General features: G+C 49.7%; 1 protein-coding gene across 3 annotated transcripts in view; it reads right to left on the reverse strand.

Annotated features, from left to right (window-relative positions):
* TTC3 (tetratricopeptide repeat domain 3) overlaps positions 1–16,147 on the reverse strand; it is a 1,911,479-nt gene that overhangs the window by 1,712,838 nt on the left and 182,494 nt on the right. For all 3 annotated transcript variants that reach the window (XM_078656864.1, XM_078656865.1, XM_078656863.1), the window contains exon 8: positions 15,728–15,813. In XM_078656864.1, the coding sequence (XP_078512990.1) occupies positions 15,728–15,813 (86 nt within the window). The remainder of the gene's footprint in view (positions 1–15,727; positions 15,814–16,147) is intronic.

Consider the following 16,147-nt stretch of genomic DNA (forward strand, 5'->3'; position numbering starts at 1 on the left):
CCGTCGCGCCGTTAGGTGGAAGTAGGAGATTGCAGCTGTTAGGAGGCAGAGAGCTTGGGTTGAGTTTTTTCAGGTCTCTTTTCCAGACTTTGGGCTTGGAGGATTGAACCGGGTTAAATTTAACTTTTTCATTGATGAAGAATGTGATAATATGGTGATCTGACCAGTCACAGGGTTGGATGGACTCGAATTGGATATAGTCCTCTTTGGAAATGATAAGGTCGAGGTTGGAGCCTTTCTCGTGGGTCGGGCTGTTTCATATTTGGGTGAGGTCATGGGCATTGAGGAAGTTTTTAAGGCTATTTACCACCGCGTCATTGCGGTCGATCCAGTGGAGGTTGAAGTCGCCAAGGTATATTTGGGTGAGCTGCCGTCCAGAATTGGTTGAGATCATATCCATGATTTGTTGGGAAAAGGTAAGGTTGTCCCTGGGTGGGTGGGTGGTAAATGCCGTGCAGAGAGCATATCGGTTTGCCCTCATTGATAATGTCGAGGCAGACGTATTCACAAGATGTAGGGGATGGTAGGGAGGTGGAGTTGACTTTCCGAACAGAGAGGTTGTTCCTGTAAATGCATGCAATTCCACCTCCTATTTTGCCGGACCTGTCAAGTCTAATGATGTGGAAGTTGGGAGGGACCAGAATATCCATTATAGGTGACGAGGATTCAGTTAGCCAGGTTTCAGTTAAAATGATTAGGTCAAGGTCCAGTGATATGATGAGATCAGCGATGGCGGCGGAATGTTTCGAGGCCGATCTGCAGTTGAGGAGAGTGCATTTGAGACGGGGTGTGTTGAGGGTAGTAGAGGGTTCTAGAGATAGAGGGACTTTTCTAAGGTTACTAGGGATGGAGATTCTGCTGTTTAGAGTGGGGGGTCTGAGGGGATTTGAGTGTATTGTGGGTATGGTAAGGTGTGTGGTGGATGTGTGGGGGGCTGAGTCGTAGGAGCGGAGGAGGGTGAGAGTGTCGAGGTCTGAAAGAGGGTTGCCGGGGCGATGAGGACGATTGTTGCGATTGCGGACAGGGATTGCAGTCCAGTGTGGGGAGTGTTGGGTGGGAGAGTCAACCGGAAGGGAGGGGGACTTGTTGGGAGGGGAGGTGGAGGTGGGTGAGGGGTTGCAGGGGCGGCGAGTGCATTTGTTGCGATTGCGAACAGGATTTGACGTCCAGTGTGGGGAGTGTTGAGTGAGAGAGTCAACCGGAAGGGTGGGGGGCATGTTGGGAGGGGAGGTGGAGGTGGGCGAGGGTTGTATGGGGTGTGTGGAGAGTAGCTCTTTGATGAAGTGCACGTCTTCTTTGACCTGGATGAGGGTGGCCATAATCTTGTCCAGCGTGGGGTATGCGTTGGAGGTGGGAGTGGAGATCAGAGGTGCATGACTGACCAGGGAATTAGCGTGTAGGTGGGGGAGTGGGCTGATGTTCGTGCAGGACTCCGTTGTGTCAGTGAACGGGATGGCGTTAGGGAGGAGAGAGCGTTTGGGCGGGGGGGCGTGGATGAGGTAGGGAGGGGGTTGGTGGTATGGGTGAGGGCATTAGTGGAAGGCGGAGAGAGCAAGGTGGAGGATGGGTGTATGTTAGTGGTGGGGGTGCAGTAAGGGTAATGGGGGCTGAGAATGGGGGGGGAAATGGCATTGGAGGTGGTCCTGTTGTGAGGATGGGGAGTTAAATTAAGAGAGGAGGTGTGTTCTGCGTATTTAGTTAGAGGGTAGTGGGGACTGAGAATGGGGGGGATAAAGGGTGGGAATTGTCGTAGTGCTTTTCGTTCTGGAGCTGAACTAGGTTGTGGGTGGGGGCTGTGATGTCAGGGGAGAGAGGAGTGTTAATGGTATGTGTGGAGGTCCGAGGGTTGGTAAGGGGGTGGGGGTGGGGTTGTGGGTGAGAGCAGCGGAGTCAGGGGTAAAAGGAATAGGAGTGATATGAGTGGAGGTCCGAGTGTTGATAGGGGGTGTGGGGGTGCGGCTGGTGCATGTGGGGGAGAGATCTGTGACTGTGATTGATGAGTGTGGGGTAGCTACAGCAGGAGGGTGAATAACTAAGGTGCTGGGGGTAGCAGTGAAGTGCATGTCGCTCTGTGGCTGAACTACGTTAGAAGTGTTGTGAGTGGGGGCTGTGGAGTCAGGAGTGTTAGGATTGGAAGGGATATGAGTGGGAGTCCTAGGATTGGAGAGGTGCTCTTTGAAGGTGGGGAACAGGTTGTCTAGTAGTTCCAGGTTCCTGTCTGTGGATTGGATTAGGACAATCCCGTTATTGTAGATAGTGATGGTGGATCTGCCTGGGAAGAGTTGGGATGGTGTGATGGAGAGTGTTAGTCCATGAGCGGATTTCCTGGTGGTGGAGACGGTGAGCAGGGTGAGGAATGCTTTTCTCCAGCGAGCTCTGCGTGTGGTGTGGAAGATGATATCAGTGTTCAGGGATCCATTGACCGGTGAGAAGTAGGTGTCTGCAAAGGGGGTTTCAGAGTGGGACCGCAGGAAGTTGTGTTTAAAGCGTTTAGCGGCTTTTTTAGTATTCTATATTTCTATATGGAGGGCTGCACTTGTGCTTCATATAGGTTTCTCACATATATGTATATATTGTTTCCGGGGTCCCCGCGCATGGGCAGGAATATTCAAATGCTTATGACTATTGATGAGGTTCCCTTGGAAGAGAAATATTTTGTTTCTCTGTTCTTTCTTTGCAGGGGAACTCAATTGTAATTTGAAAAGCTCGTCATCGAATACAAAACAGTTTAATCAAAATGCCAAGTAGCAGGTTCAAGATAATTACTTTATATTCTAGTGAAGAACAGCTAAATATTACCACCTTGTTCGTCCCTATAGAGTGATTAGTGCACTTTCAGAGAGGACTTCTTGGGTCATGTGGCTTCTGCCATATGTCATCACTGAACCCTTGAAGGAAGGGCTCATCACATTCAATGATGACAAGGGTGCTTTAAGGTCGCAAAACATTCACAACTTACCACCTACTTCAAGTAGGTGGTAATCCATTCGCAAAGGACCCCTTCCGCTTTGTGAATGTTTGTAAACGTTTTTTTAAACGGACCACTGCCTGCTCTTAAAAAATTAAATGAAAACTTTTCATTTTTAGGTCGAGCCTAGCGCAGCGCGCATACCCCGCACTATGGGAGGCTTCTTGTGAGCACTCCACACTGTTCCTAAACTTTTCCGTGGGAGTTGGTTAACTCCCACATATTCTATTGGCCTTTGCGTGTAGCTTTCAGTAATGAAAGCATGCAAATGGCCAAAAAAGCAGCATGTCCCACCTTTTCTTTTCACATTAACTCCCCTGGCCAAGGGAGCTCGAAAGCAAGCAGGGGGACGCATTGTGCATACTTTCCTTATCAGCATCTCGACTCATATTACAAATTAAACAAACGTGCTCGCTTTTGCAGTCGCGTTTGTTTCAACTTTGTTTTTCTCCGGAATTCATGTTTAGCTTGGAATAAGATACACGACCTGTAAAAGAAGAACATTTGTTTTATACAGCGCATACAGACATTTTTCCTGCATGTAAGCACTGTAAAACAGACGTTCATCTGCAAAGTTTTGTGTTTCCTATATCTTCCAGCATATTTCTGCTTGTAGGGGTTCCAATTATAGCGCTCTGCCGTAGATTAACGCTCTATATTGGCTCTAGGAAAAAACACACACACATTACGGACAAAATCACAAAACACCCAAATCTGAATTCCGGGCTGGTTCTTATTTGGAAAACTCATTTTGCAGTGGAGCATGAGAGCCAGTTCCACCATTGGTGGTAGATCTGTACTTCCTAAAAAATAGAAATGTCGGGTTTAGATTTCACAGACATCGGTTTTATTCGTTGGGAGGCGCAGGGGGTAAGGGGGGGAGGGAATACACGCTCTGAAAGAATCACTCATGAGTCTCTTGGGAGGGAGTGGTGGTTAACTGAATACTCTGTGCCCCTTCACTTCCAGCATATCCCCGGGCTGCTGCGGAACTCTCCTTCCCCGTGCTGGACTCAAGTCTGTGCAGACGCCTCTGGGAGGCTCTTGTGCAAACCAGGGGGCACGCTGGTTTACCACCTATGAGTGTGCCAGGCCTGCGAGGTGATAGCAGCAGGACTGGATGAAGGAACGCACTAACAAACACCCGCAGTGTACAGAGCTAACATCACATGTGTATTCATCTGGGGTCTGCAGTGCCCTGGCAGACGCGCTGTGTGGTCTTGGCCGTAGCTGTACTACTAACAGTGCTTTCTTGCTGAGTGGTTACCTGCAGCTCAGAGGGCCGGCGCGAGGTTCCTATCAAATGTGTTTAGTGCCCCTTAATTCACACTAATGAAAACAATTTCATCAGTAATTAGAGAATTAACGATGGCGCAACAGGCCGCACGTTTCTTGCCGATGGAGAACATGGACGCCACATGGAATGGAAGTGCTGCAGCATGCGCCGGGATCAGCTATTAGCCAGCAGCGTTTGTCACTTTACTCAGCATGCACTGTTATAAGTCATTCAATGTGAGGCGCGTTTTCGTGGGGGGTGTCAGACCTGCTTCCCCATATGGCATGCATCCATTATTGCTTCAGTTTATAACAGAGGCCGTAGCCCCCTTTCTGGACACACCACAGGTTTTGCACTGCCCATGTTACAGGGGTTGTGTGGCAAAATGAAACATTCCGCGCCCTGCATGCGCCAGCTAGGCTTTAAGGCGCTCTTTCCTGGTTGTTTTTTTGTGCCGGGGTTTGGGGGCAGGTCTTTAAATGACCGATTCACGTGTTTCTGAAGTTGCTGTTACCTTCAAACCCTTAAGCCACAGTGCCGACTCTTCGCCGAGCAGGGCAGTGCCCAGTCTGTGTAGCGATGACGTGGCCCAGTCCTTGTAGTGTCTGCTCCCGGGTGCACTGCCCTTTCGTACAAACTGCCCCAGAGAAGGCATGCCCAGCCCTCTGCCCGTGGACTAGGATACTTTAGAGAACGCACCAGTCTGCAGTGTACTTCCGCTTAGAGCCCCAGATACGTCAATGTCTCACACACACACACACACACACACACACACACGCACGCACGTCTGCCCCGGAGGTTGCTACCCCGGGGACTGCTGCCATCAAATGAGGGCTGCTTTTCACTCCAGTTGCGTGAGAAGGTCACCCCTGTCAGCAGAAGGCGGTTCTTTTCTTTTAAGACTTTTTATTGTTTAAATGAGCACAAGTTGAACAAGCATTGGCACAGCCAATAGGTCTCGCTTTTGGGACCTTATAAGTATTTAGTTCTGCAGCACAATATGCTTGGTGCAACAACATCAACTGTTACATCGTTAAACACCTATAAGGTCCCAAAGGCGAGACCTATTGGCTATGCCAATGCTTGTTTAGGACTTGTGCCCTGATTGAAGGGGGAAGGGAATCCTTTAAAGAGAGTAATTTTTTCTCTGGATTTCCCTTCTCTTTTTGATACTCAGGAGCAGCAACATTGTGGTGGTGTCATCGGGGCTTTAAATCAAAGCTCTTTCAATATTATATACAAGCCATAGTTGCTGCTTATTTATCTTATGCAACTAACAACCATTGACAAAGGCAATAGTTGTGACTTGTGGTAGGTATGATGCTACTTGTTGCAGTATCATACATGTGGATGCAATGAGGAAAACGTCAAAATCCCAGTCGGGCGGCACACTATGTGAAGCACAGATTTTTAGTTTGTGTGTTCGCCCCTCTGAGAGAGACCCCCCTTTTTCACCCCACTTAAAGCCCTGGGTTTAAGGTATGACGATTCCCGGGGGCGAACGCCGAGAAGCCCTAGTAGTGAGGGAAAGTGGGTAGGAGCGAAGCTGCCCAGGGTGCTGGCTGGGAGGAGGGCTTCTCCAGGGCTGTAAGAGACGGGCACACAGCCTCTCCGGAGCCGAATGGGGAGTTCAGTTCAGTTCAGTCAACGTTCAGTGACGTGTGGGATGGACCTAGGGCGGGGTCACTAAGGCTCTTGACATCTGGGGCGGGGTGACCTCAGTCGATGGGAGGGGCCAGTCGGCTCACAGGCACCTGACGCTAGTCAGTGGGCGAGTAAGCTTGGTTGGGATAGAGACAGCCGGGGGAGACCGGCAACTCCGGGGTGGTGACTGGCGAATTGGACCGGAAGAGACGGGGACCAGTGCGGGCTGCTGTAAGGTCCAGGGGTGGGGCCCAGAGACGGTTGCAGTAGCACCCAGGGTTTGCGTAGGCTTATGGACGGGCCAACAGGGTGAGGTAGCACCGAGACAGGGTTGATGTACCCCTTGTGGCAGTGGGCGTGGTGGGGCAGGACAGATAGAGGGTTGAGGTACAACCCTGTTGGGTGAGGTACGCCCAATTAGGGGTGTGCCTGGTGAGGCACGCCGAGGAGAGGGTTGAGGTACGCCCCAGTGGTGGTGGGTATGATGAGGCAGGACAGGGGTAGGGTTGAAGTACCCCTGTGGCGATGGATGTGGTGAGGCACGCATGGAGGACTGTTGAGGTACGCCCCTGTAGTGGTGGGCGGGCCGAGGAGCTGCCCGAGGCGAGCCCAGCGCTGACTCCCTTGCTCAGCCCTCTCGCTCGTGTATTGCTCGTGGCGCTGTCCCTACTGGAGCTGCTCACACACCCCCTGAAGCAGAGCCTGGAGGGAGGCAGCACAGAGACCATGGCGGACAAGGACCTCGAGCAGCCCAAGCCCCGCTGGGTGAACGAAGGTGTGGGCCACACAGAGTAAGAAAGGGCGCAGGGGGGCGAAATCTGTGAGAGATCTGAGGAGCTGGATAGGGTGACTGGCTTGGGAGTTATGTGACGGGGCGAGAGGGGTGTGTGTTGTAGAGGCAACACAGGAGCGGAGAGGCGCTTCTACTGGCGAAGAGGGTATTGTGTGGTAAGCAGGGTTCAGAGGAGGAGAGAGGGTCTGAAGTGGGGAAGGCGTGTGTGGGATACATACGGGAGATCAGCCAGGAATGGAAAAGTGCTGTGAGCATGGTATTTTCTTAGTGTGCTTACAAGGGAGGTTTTTGTTGTTTCAAAGTATGTAACTATGGGGGAGTAACCGATGCAAGTATAACAAGAAGAAGCACACGCTATACAAACAGATTTGCGCCGCTGCTTGCTCCCGCAAGCGAAATGCCACACATGCACGAGGGCTCATTGGTATTAGTGCAGTGTATGCACGAGTTTCCCAAAACGTCCTGAGAGATTCCAAGAGGTCATCTCCTAAGCAGCGCTTGCGCGCTGCATAGGTGAGACCTTAAAAGTCATCCAACTTGTGATGATGATTTGTATAAAACTGTACTCGCCTCAAGGACCACCACGGGGACAACCTCCTCCCCTCAATGGCAAATCTTTCTGGCAGATGTGTTCAAAATGTGCAAGCGAACAGACCACTTACAACCTACGCACACATGAGCAACCACACGTAAACTACTGCACACACAAGCCAGTTACTACCGCGGCACATAACAACCATGAATAATCACAGTAAACAACCGGGCACACACTCTCACACACACATATACACGCACGAATACAAATACACACACCTGCTGCAGGACCCACACATTCATCATATACACAAACACTAACATTCACAGACACACGCACAGGCCGCACACACTCCTCACACACACACACAGAGCTACACACACAGGGGCAGACTCCGCTGCGGGTCGTACACATTCCTCATACCCACACACACAGGAGCAGACACCAGTGCAGGCCTCGCGCCCTCATCACGCATACACACAGAGGCCTGCACTCCTAAATCCAAGCCGCTCTGGACATTGCAGACAGGCAGAGAGCTCTGCGGCTCAGTGACGCCACACCTCAATCATCCTGCCACACATAGCATGTGGCCCCCGATTTAACAATTCCCCTCACCAGGTCACTGTGGGGTTGTCCCGGCCGGGCAGCAGCACCTGGTGTGTGTTATGCGAGTCGGTAGCATGCAGAGCTGCACAGACACAATCAGGTATATAGCATTGAGGGCTTTACTTTAGCACCGAGAGGCAGCACTAGTATCACTCAGCACTATTTAAAAAAAATACGTTTCTCATTCACGCTCGTTTAGCATCAAGAGGCCAAAACAAAGTAAGCAGCGCATGCGCTGCAACGCTAGCCGACACACAGGACTGACTCCGCTAGAAAATATATGCTGCACACAGCGTAACTACTAAACACAAAATAACCTTAATTTCAAATACACAGCTACAGGCAGTTGCGGGTCGCTTAACACAGGGGCATAATGTAGGCCTCAACCACAGCCTTAATTTAAGAAGGAAAATGCAAAAACCCATATGGGGGATTTTAATTTACACAAAGATTAAAGGGGAAAATACAACAAAAACATAGAAAAATACATGGTAACAGCTGTAATAATTGGTCACTTACATAAAATACTTAATGTAACAACATATTACAGAGAAATACACCAGCACTCAACAAGAACAGCTGGCAGACACACCACACTTCTAAAAAAAGGTTAGGCAGAAAAATGCACATGCTAAAGCAGACATGGGGACAGTTATTTTCAAAATGAAAGTTTTGAGCGCAATTACCACAAACACATTGATAAAAAAACATATGGTAGGAGCAGTAAAACTTGATGATTATCCTTCATTTACATGCATCACGCTCTCTTCTCCTAGGACTGTTTTGGTGTGCCTATCCTCAGTTTACTTTAATAACTAACGCACAGCGCATTGTCAATTTACATACTTCCATTCCACAAAAATGCTCGTGTGTGTACTACGCTAACATTTAGGTGCTAGATCAACAAAATGGCATTAGGTACGCACATCGGCAATTTTACATTACACTTTGATTGGAGCATACGAAAACAAAAAAAACAAAAAATACACATCTGAGGCTCTGGCGGGGAAATATTTATACCTTTACGCACAAAGAATTTAATTTTAAACACTTACATTGCCAAACCCTTTCTTTTGCTCAGCTCACTCCTCGGTCTCCCCTACTCACCCCCATGCCACCCAAAAAAAAAAAATACCCAAACGTCACTTTAAATCCACATGCTGTTGGCACGTCCTCGGCGCTTCCACATTCTTACATACAAACACTACTTTAACAACTCTTTAAAGTAAGTAGACCCGCGCCACCACGGTAACACCAGCCATGCACAGCACCTTTCAACTACTCACCACAAACAAAAACAAGCATTGGCATAGCCAATAGTTCTCGCTTTTGGGGCCTTATAAGTATTTAGTTGTGCAGCACAATATCCTTGGTGCAACATCATCAACTTTTGCCTGTATAAACACTTATAAGGTCCCAAAGGCAAGACCTATTGGCTATGTCAATGAATGTTCTTTTTGTAAAGCATCCTGTATTCCTTTAAGGAAAACTGGCTGCTTTACAAAGAAAAAATAGATTGCTTTATTAAAAAACAACCACAGACATGGTGGTGGGCTGACCTCAGCAAGCCAACATCTCTGATTTTTGAAATTCCTAATGGGTCGCAAATTGCCACCTCCCTCATTAATATTCATGAGTTAAGTCATTTGCGACCCATTGGGAATCGCAGGAAGTATTTAAAACACTTTCATACATGCAGGTTTTTTTTTTCCTAATTGCTCATTGCAAGGATTCGCAATTGGGGAATCGCAAAACGTTTTCTTCATACATCTGGCCCCATATGTTATAACAGAGCACACAGTCGTCGCAGCAGCGCTTAATATGGTAGTCTATAATTACTAAAAAGAGGGAGAGAGAGTGTGATGATATGTTAAATGGCATGCTACACAGAGTGATTTCCAATGTTATTTGAAAGCATTTCTCAGATACTCTTTTGTGTGTTTGACCTTCATTAGGTTTCATCTTTTCTACAATTTGCAAATAATTAAGAGTTACAGTCTAAACTCTACCTTTACATATCTTGGCTACCCCACGTGTTCATCTACATATGCCTCATGTACAATTTTACACCTAGTAGTCCAGGCACCCACCCACAAACTCTCGGGTCAGCCCTTCCCTCCCCAACCAAAACTTTAATAGCCATACGTGGCCTCCCATCACCCTCCCTCAGAATTACCCCAACCTTCATATCCCAAATAGTTATGAAAATTAACCAATATGGCCGCCTGCCACCTACTCCTACCATCCTCTGCACTTTATTTATGTATATACCACCTACTACACTCTGGTACCTTCCCTCCACTTCACTGCCGATGCCATGCTCTCTCTGCTATCCATGTAGACTTGAGTTATATTGAAAGAGTCTGGGCGTCGAGTCAACGCAGCTTGTAAATTCACGTCAGTGCAGGTCTGCGGAAAATCATGTCCGTCAGGGAAATGTGGCAGGTGGCAAAGGCAAGTCTCTGCCCAAGTTTCCCCTCCTCCCTCGGGTCTGTGGTGACCCGAAAGGGGTGGGAAAGGAATGGTGAATACACCAGCTGCCATTTCGCGGCTCTGCTGGCGTCTCTGGATACCCAGGGGAGGCAAATAGATACCGGGGAAGCACGCGCCTCTGGTGAAGTCACAGCAGCGGTCTTCCACTGCTGTGACGTACAAGCAGTGTGTAGTGTCCTCCAGCGGGGTACCGGGGCAGTCTACCCGTGCGCGGAGGCTTCACGTTCGCGAGTCGTCACGCGCTCGCTATAAATAAAGGGGCATGGCCCGGCACAGGCAGTCAGGACCACGCAGTTAATTACACAAGCCGTGTCCAGTAATTACTGCGGCCACAGCGCTAATTAAATACACGCGCGGCCCCCATCACACTGACAACGAGGCGGAAGCGAGCCCAATTAAAGCAATTAGTGGGCTTTAATCTCCAGAGAGTTTGAGAGCCTTTGATATAGGCCGGGGAAGCCACGTGGGTGCCAACTTCCCTACGCAGGACTGCTGTGTGCCCCTGGCAAGTCGGCTGCATCCAGTGAGGGTCCTGCAGCCCCTGAGAGCGCCTGGAAAGAATAGGGGTCATCTCTGCACACCCTGTCAGAGCCTACGCACGTGTATGCCCCCAGCACCCTGGAAGAGGAGGACACCACGGCGAGGCCTAGCAGCCACAGGCCACAGAGGGGGAAACCAGACTGTGCCTTCATCACACTCGGTCAGGCGGCTACTACCACGCCCAGGAGGTAGGCAGTGCACGTGCCGTGAGGAGTGACTACGACGGCGCTAAGATGGCTTCAATCCCGGCCATTGAGCCCTTTGTGGTAGACGGCGCCCCCTCATCCCTCGCCCCGCGTGGAGAGACTGAACTGACCATCTCCAAATTTACTTTGAATGGGCAGGCATAGCCCGGGACAGACGCAGAGCCCTGCTTCTCCACCTAGGAGGCAAAGACATCCACTGCTTTTACAAAACCCTGGTGGAGGCCACACCCAAAACGTACGTGACGCTTCTTAACGCCCTAAATGCGCACTTGGAGCCGATGGGGAACAGGGACTATGAAAGAGTCATCTTTCGCCAGGCCAAGCAAGAAGCAGAGGAGTCGTTAGACACATTCCACGGGCGTTTGAAAGAACTGGCCAGCACGTGCGGATTTCGAGACGAACAGGAAGAAATCCGAGGTCAGATAATACAAGGATGCTACTCGTCCAAACTCAGAGTGAACATCCTTCAGGAGGATGGGAAGTTTCCAGCGGACATCCTCACCCTGGGCCGGTCAAAAGAACTGACGCAAGCCAGAGCATCCTACATGGAGGTGGCCCTCCACCGACCCATCAAAACGGAACAAGTCAGTGCGGTGGAAAAGGCGAACGTGGTCAGGCCCAAAGTGCGCCAAAACCCAGGGAGGAGACAGCAAGACAACAAAAGCGCACAACAGTGAGGACATGGACGATGACGAGGGAGACTACCCGGTCCACTATGTATTCGCAGTAGACCAGCCACGACGGAAGAGACAACGACTTCCAAGGTGCAGAATCAAGATCCACCACCAGGATGTGAGAGCCACCATAGGCACTGGGGCCTCGATCAAACTAATAGCTACCAATGTGTATAATCAACTAAGTCCAAGCCTGCCGTTACGTGAAGCAAGGATCAGGGTATTTGCATACGGACAGAAGACACCCATCCCGCTCCTGGGATGTTTCAAGACTGAGCTGAGATACAAGGACCTCAAGATCCCCACCACAGTGTAAGTGACCAAAGAAGGAAGCGAAATGCTGATAACCGGACAATCAGCAGAAGAGCTGAAGCTAATATCATTCGCCATATCGGTACAAGAGGAGGAACTGGAGGCCTTCATGGAGGAGTTCGAAGAAGTCTTCAAAGGCATTGGATGCCTGAAAAGGAAAGAGGTCTCTCTCCACATTGACTCGTCAGTCCAACCGGTTGCGCTGAGGCACAGTCGTATTGTGAAAGAAGGTCGCAGAAAATCTAGAAGCACTGGAGAAGCAAGGGATATAGAGAAGTTCAGTGGACCCATCCCATGGGTGCCCCCGATCGTAGTGGCACGGAAACCGAAACAGCCAGGGCAGGTCCTCATCTGCGTTGACATGCACCTCCCAAACGCCGCGGTGAAAAGGGAACGTCACCTAACCCCCACCATCGACGACATCTTGGGAGAACTGAACGGCGCAAAGTGGTTTTCAAAGATGGACCTACGGTCCGGCTATTACCAACTGCAACTACACCCGGGCTCCCGATACATCACCACATTCTCTACGCACGTCGGTCTCAGAAGATACCGACGCCTCAATTTCGAGATCTCCGTGAAGTCCTCAGCAGGCTCCCAGGGGTCTTCAACGTAAGGGTAATATACGCATCGTCGATGGAAGATCACCACCATAGACTTTGCGGGATTCTCCAGAGGATCAAAGAATCTGGACTGACCCTACACAAAGAAAAGTGCCAGTTCTTAAAGAACAAGATCAGTTTTTTTGGCTACACGTTCTCCAACAAAAGAGTGGTCTCTGACCCCGACAAGGTGCGAGACCTCTAGGAATCCCCAGCATCCTCCAACATTTCGGAAATAAGGAGTTTCCTAGGGATAGTGAACTTCTGTGGGCGGTTTTTCTCTGACTTATCCAAGCTCACAAAGCCCCTCAGAGAACTGACGAAATACACCACCACGTGGCAGTGGGGCACCGAACAGGAACAAGCCTTCAAGGATACCAAAGAAGCCATGTCGGCAGACATGACACAGTCATACTTAGACCCGGCCCGATCCACCTACGTCGCTGTGGACGCCAGCCCATATGGGCTAGGAGCCGTGCTCACGCTGTTGCAAGGAAATGGAAAGTGGGCCCCGATCGCATATGCGAGCCGCTCCCTGACGGATACATAACAGAGATACTCTCAGATAGACCGAAAAGCTATCGCCATCCACTGGGCCTGTCGGCACTTCTACGTGTACGGCCATCCATTTACAGTGTCCACCGACCACAAACCCCTCATCCCCCTGTTTCAAGGGTCAGCGTCCAAGCCTTCCATAGGATTGAAAAATGGATCCTTCAGCTGCAGAGGTATGACTATCGAGTAGAATACAAACCAGGCTCATCCAATCCAGCGGACTACCTTTCGAGACATCCCAGGGCCGCCACCAAAGAGGAAGAAGAGGATGCCGAAGACACTGAAAAATATGCCCGGCTCGTATCGGAAAGATCCCGACCACTTCCCATGAGTCTTGAGACCATCGTAAAAGCCACCCGGATTGATGAATGCCTGCAACTAGCCATAATAGCACTCCAATCGAATGACTGGCGCCCCATTCAGTCCACCATGACCAGACGGACGCCGCAAGCAAAGACCGTCCTGGAGTCAATTGTGCGGGTCAAGGATGAACTTTTGGTCGACAGCAGCGGTTGTCTACTCAGAGGCCCGCGACTGGTGATCCCATCAAGCCTGACTCAACAAGCCCTGGACCTCGCACACAGGGGACATCAAGGCATGGTTAAAACAAAGAGTCGGCTGAGGGCCAAGGTGTGGTTCCCAGGGATGGACCCACTGGTTGAACAAACAGTCAGAAGGTGCTCATGGTGCCAGGCATCAGGCCAACCGAATTGCCCTCACCCAGTGATCACTGAAGAAAACCCCCAACGGCCATGGGAGTGCGCGAGTGTTGACTTCGGGCACCTCCCAGATGAACGCTATGCCCTGGTGATCATCGATGACTACACAAAGTACCCCGCGAGATTGTAGGAAGTCAGCCACGGAAGTGATTACAAAACTCGAGAAAACCATTGCAACCCATGGAATATTCAAAGTGGTGAAGACCGACAACGGCCCACCCTTCCATGGACAAGAATTTGCAGACTATCTCAAGGCCTGGGGAATTTAGCACTGGAAAGTGACTCCGCGCTGGCCCCAAGCAAATGGGAAAGTAGAGAGGTTCATGCGCACTCTCAACAAAGTAATACGCATCGCGCATGCGGATGGATCACCACTCGAGAGAGAGCCATATACAGTTTCCTGAGAGAATACCGTTTGACGTCCCATCTCACGACCGAGGCACCACCGGGGCCGGCAAGCATGGGCCGAGTAGTGCGAGACACCATCCTGCATCACCCAAGCTGGACCCCGTCTCAGATTGACGCCGAAAAGGTCCTAGCCAACAGGGCCAGTTCCAATGACCAGCTAGCACCGACCGACGAGCCAGAATGTCGGTCATTCAAGTAAGGGACAGTCTACGTCAAGGACGGGTACCACAGGAGCAAGTTCCGGCTTCCGTTCGAACATCAGCCATGGACAGTTATCTGCCGAACCAGCACTATGATATCAGCCAGAAGCGGAACCGAGGAAATCACAAGCAACATCTCTTTCTTCAAAAAGGTACACGCCGGAACTCCGGACCAGCTGCTATCGGACAACCTGGACACCAGACCACATCAACAGCCAGGGGAGGAAGGAACAGATAGTGACCAAGGAACGATCCCCACTGAAGATTTGGACCGATCTGACCTTGGCACCCCTTCACCGTTTGGAACGCCAGACGGAGCACTGCAAAGTTCCCCTGCGAGATCCCCTGAGGGTGAAGTCTCACAGGAAATGACCCCGTCATTGCCATCCTCACAGGGAGAACACTCCAGATATGGCTTAAGAAGCAATCCAGATCCATCCTCCCGCCTAGCAGGGTTCATGGTGTGATGAACCAAGGACTGGAATCCTAGAGACTGTAACAGATCTAAGTATTCAATGTTTTGTTTGTTGTTTAATAAAGGTTGGAAGGAATGTAGTGTCCTCCGTCGGGGAGCGGTGCAGTCTAACCGCGCTCGGAGGCTTCACGTTAGCGCTGGCGCGTTTCGTCACGCGCTGGCGCGTTTCGTGACGCGCTAGCTATAAATAAAGGGGCGTGGCCCAGCTCTGGCAGTCGGGACTACGCGGTTAAGTACACAAGCTGTGTCCTGTAATTACTGCAGACACAGCGCTAATTAAATACACACGTGCGGCCCCCATCACACAGTGAATAACCAGATCTGGAATCAGGTCTTCCTGCTACTGGATGGAATAACAGACTAGTGCCATAGGTAACAAAATGATGGACCACTAGTATTATTCACAGCTAAAATACAACTGTCTCTTGACTCACTTGAGATAAAGACATCCAGACATTCTTTACAACTTTATGTTAGAAAGTACAAATTGAGAATGTTGATAAAAGTTACGCAATACAGTACATTCTACTAAGGTATGACATGGCAAACTTTTTTTCAAGGAACACAGTTTGAGATGCCGTCTGCTGAGTGGCAGACACTGTAGTTCATTTGCCAGATGCCAGCTTGACTCTGGCTGGATTCTCCTTCTGAATTTAGCAGCTAGCTCATATCCAATGTCCATAAGCAATATATATTTAAAATTTTAAAGAGTATTTTTTACCTTAATACAAATATCACACGCTACGTACTCCTCTTCCTGTTTCATGCTGCAGAGTTTACTTGTCATACGCTTTAAAAAGAAGGAATCTGTAGGGAGTAGTCAGATCAATAAAGTCAGAGCAAGCTTACTTCTTTTGTCTCAAATATTCAACTGGGTGCATGTGCTTGCTTATAAATAAAACAGCATATAAACAAAACATACTCAAGCTTTCAATACAACTATGCAGAGCTCAGAAAACACAATTTAAAATAAAATCGTTACAAATAGTGAAGTCTAGCTTTTTTACGCCTAATAGACAGATCCTAAGCTATTATTTTTTTTTTATTGAGTTTTATATAGCGCGAGCTTGACCGAATCAGGTATCAAAGCGCTTTATATAGCACCAGTTGCGTTACATGAGGACACATTCATTGTTTTTGT

Source organism: Lissotriton helveticus, chromosome 8, assembly GCF_964261635.1.
Source record: "Lissotriton helveticus chromosome 8, aLisHel1.1, whole genome shotgun sequence".
Taxonomy (NCBI): Eukaryota; Metazoa; Chordata; class Amphibia; order Caudata; family Salamandridae; genus Lissotriton; species Lissotriton helveticus.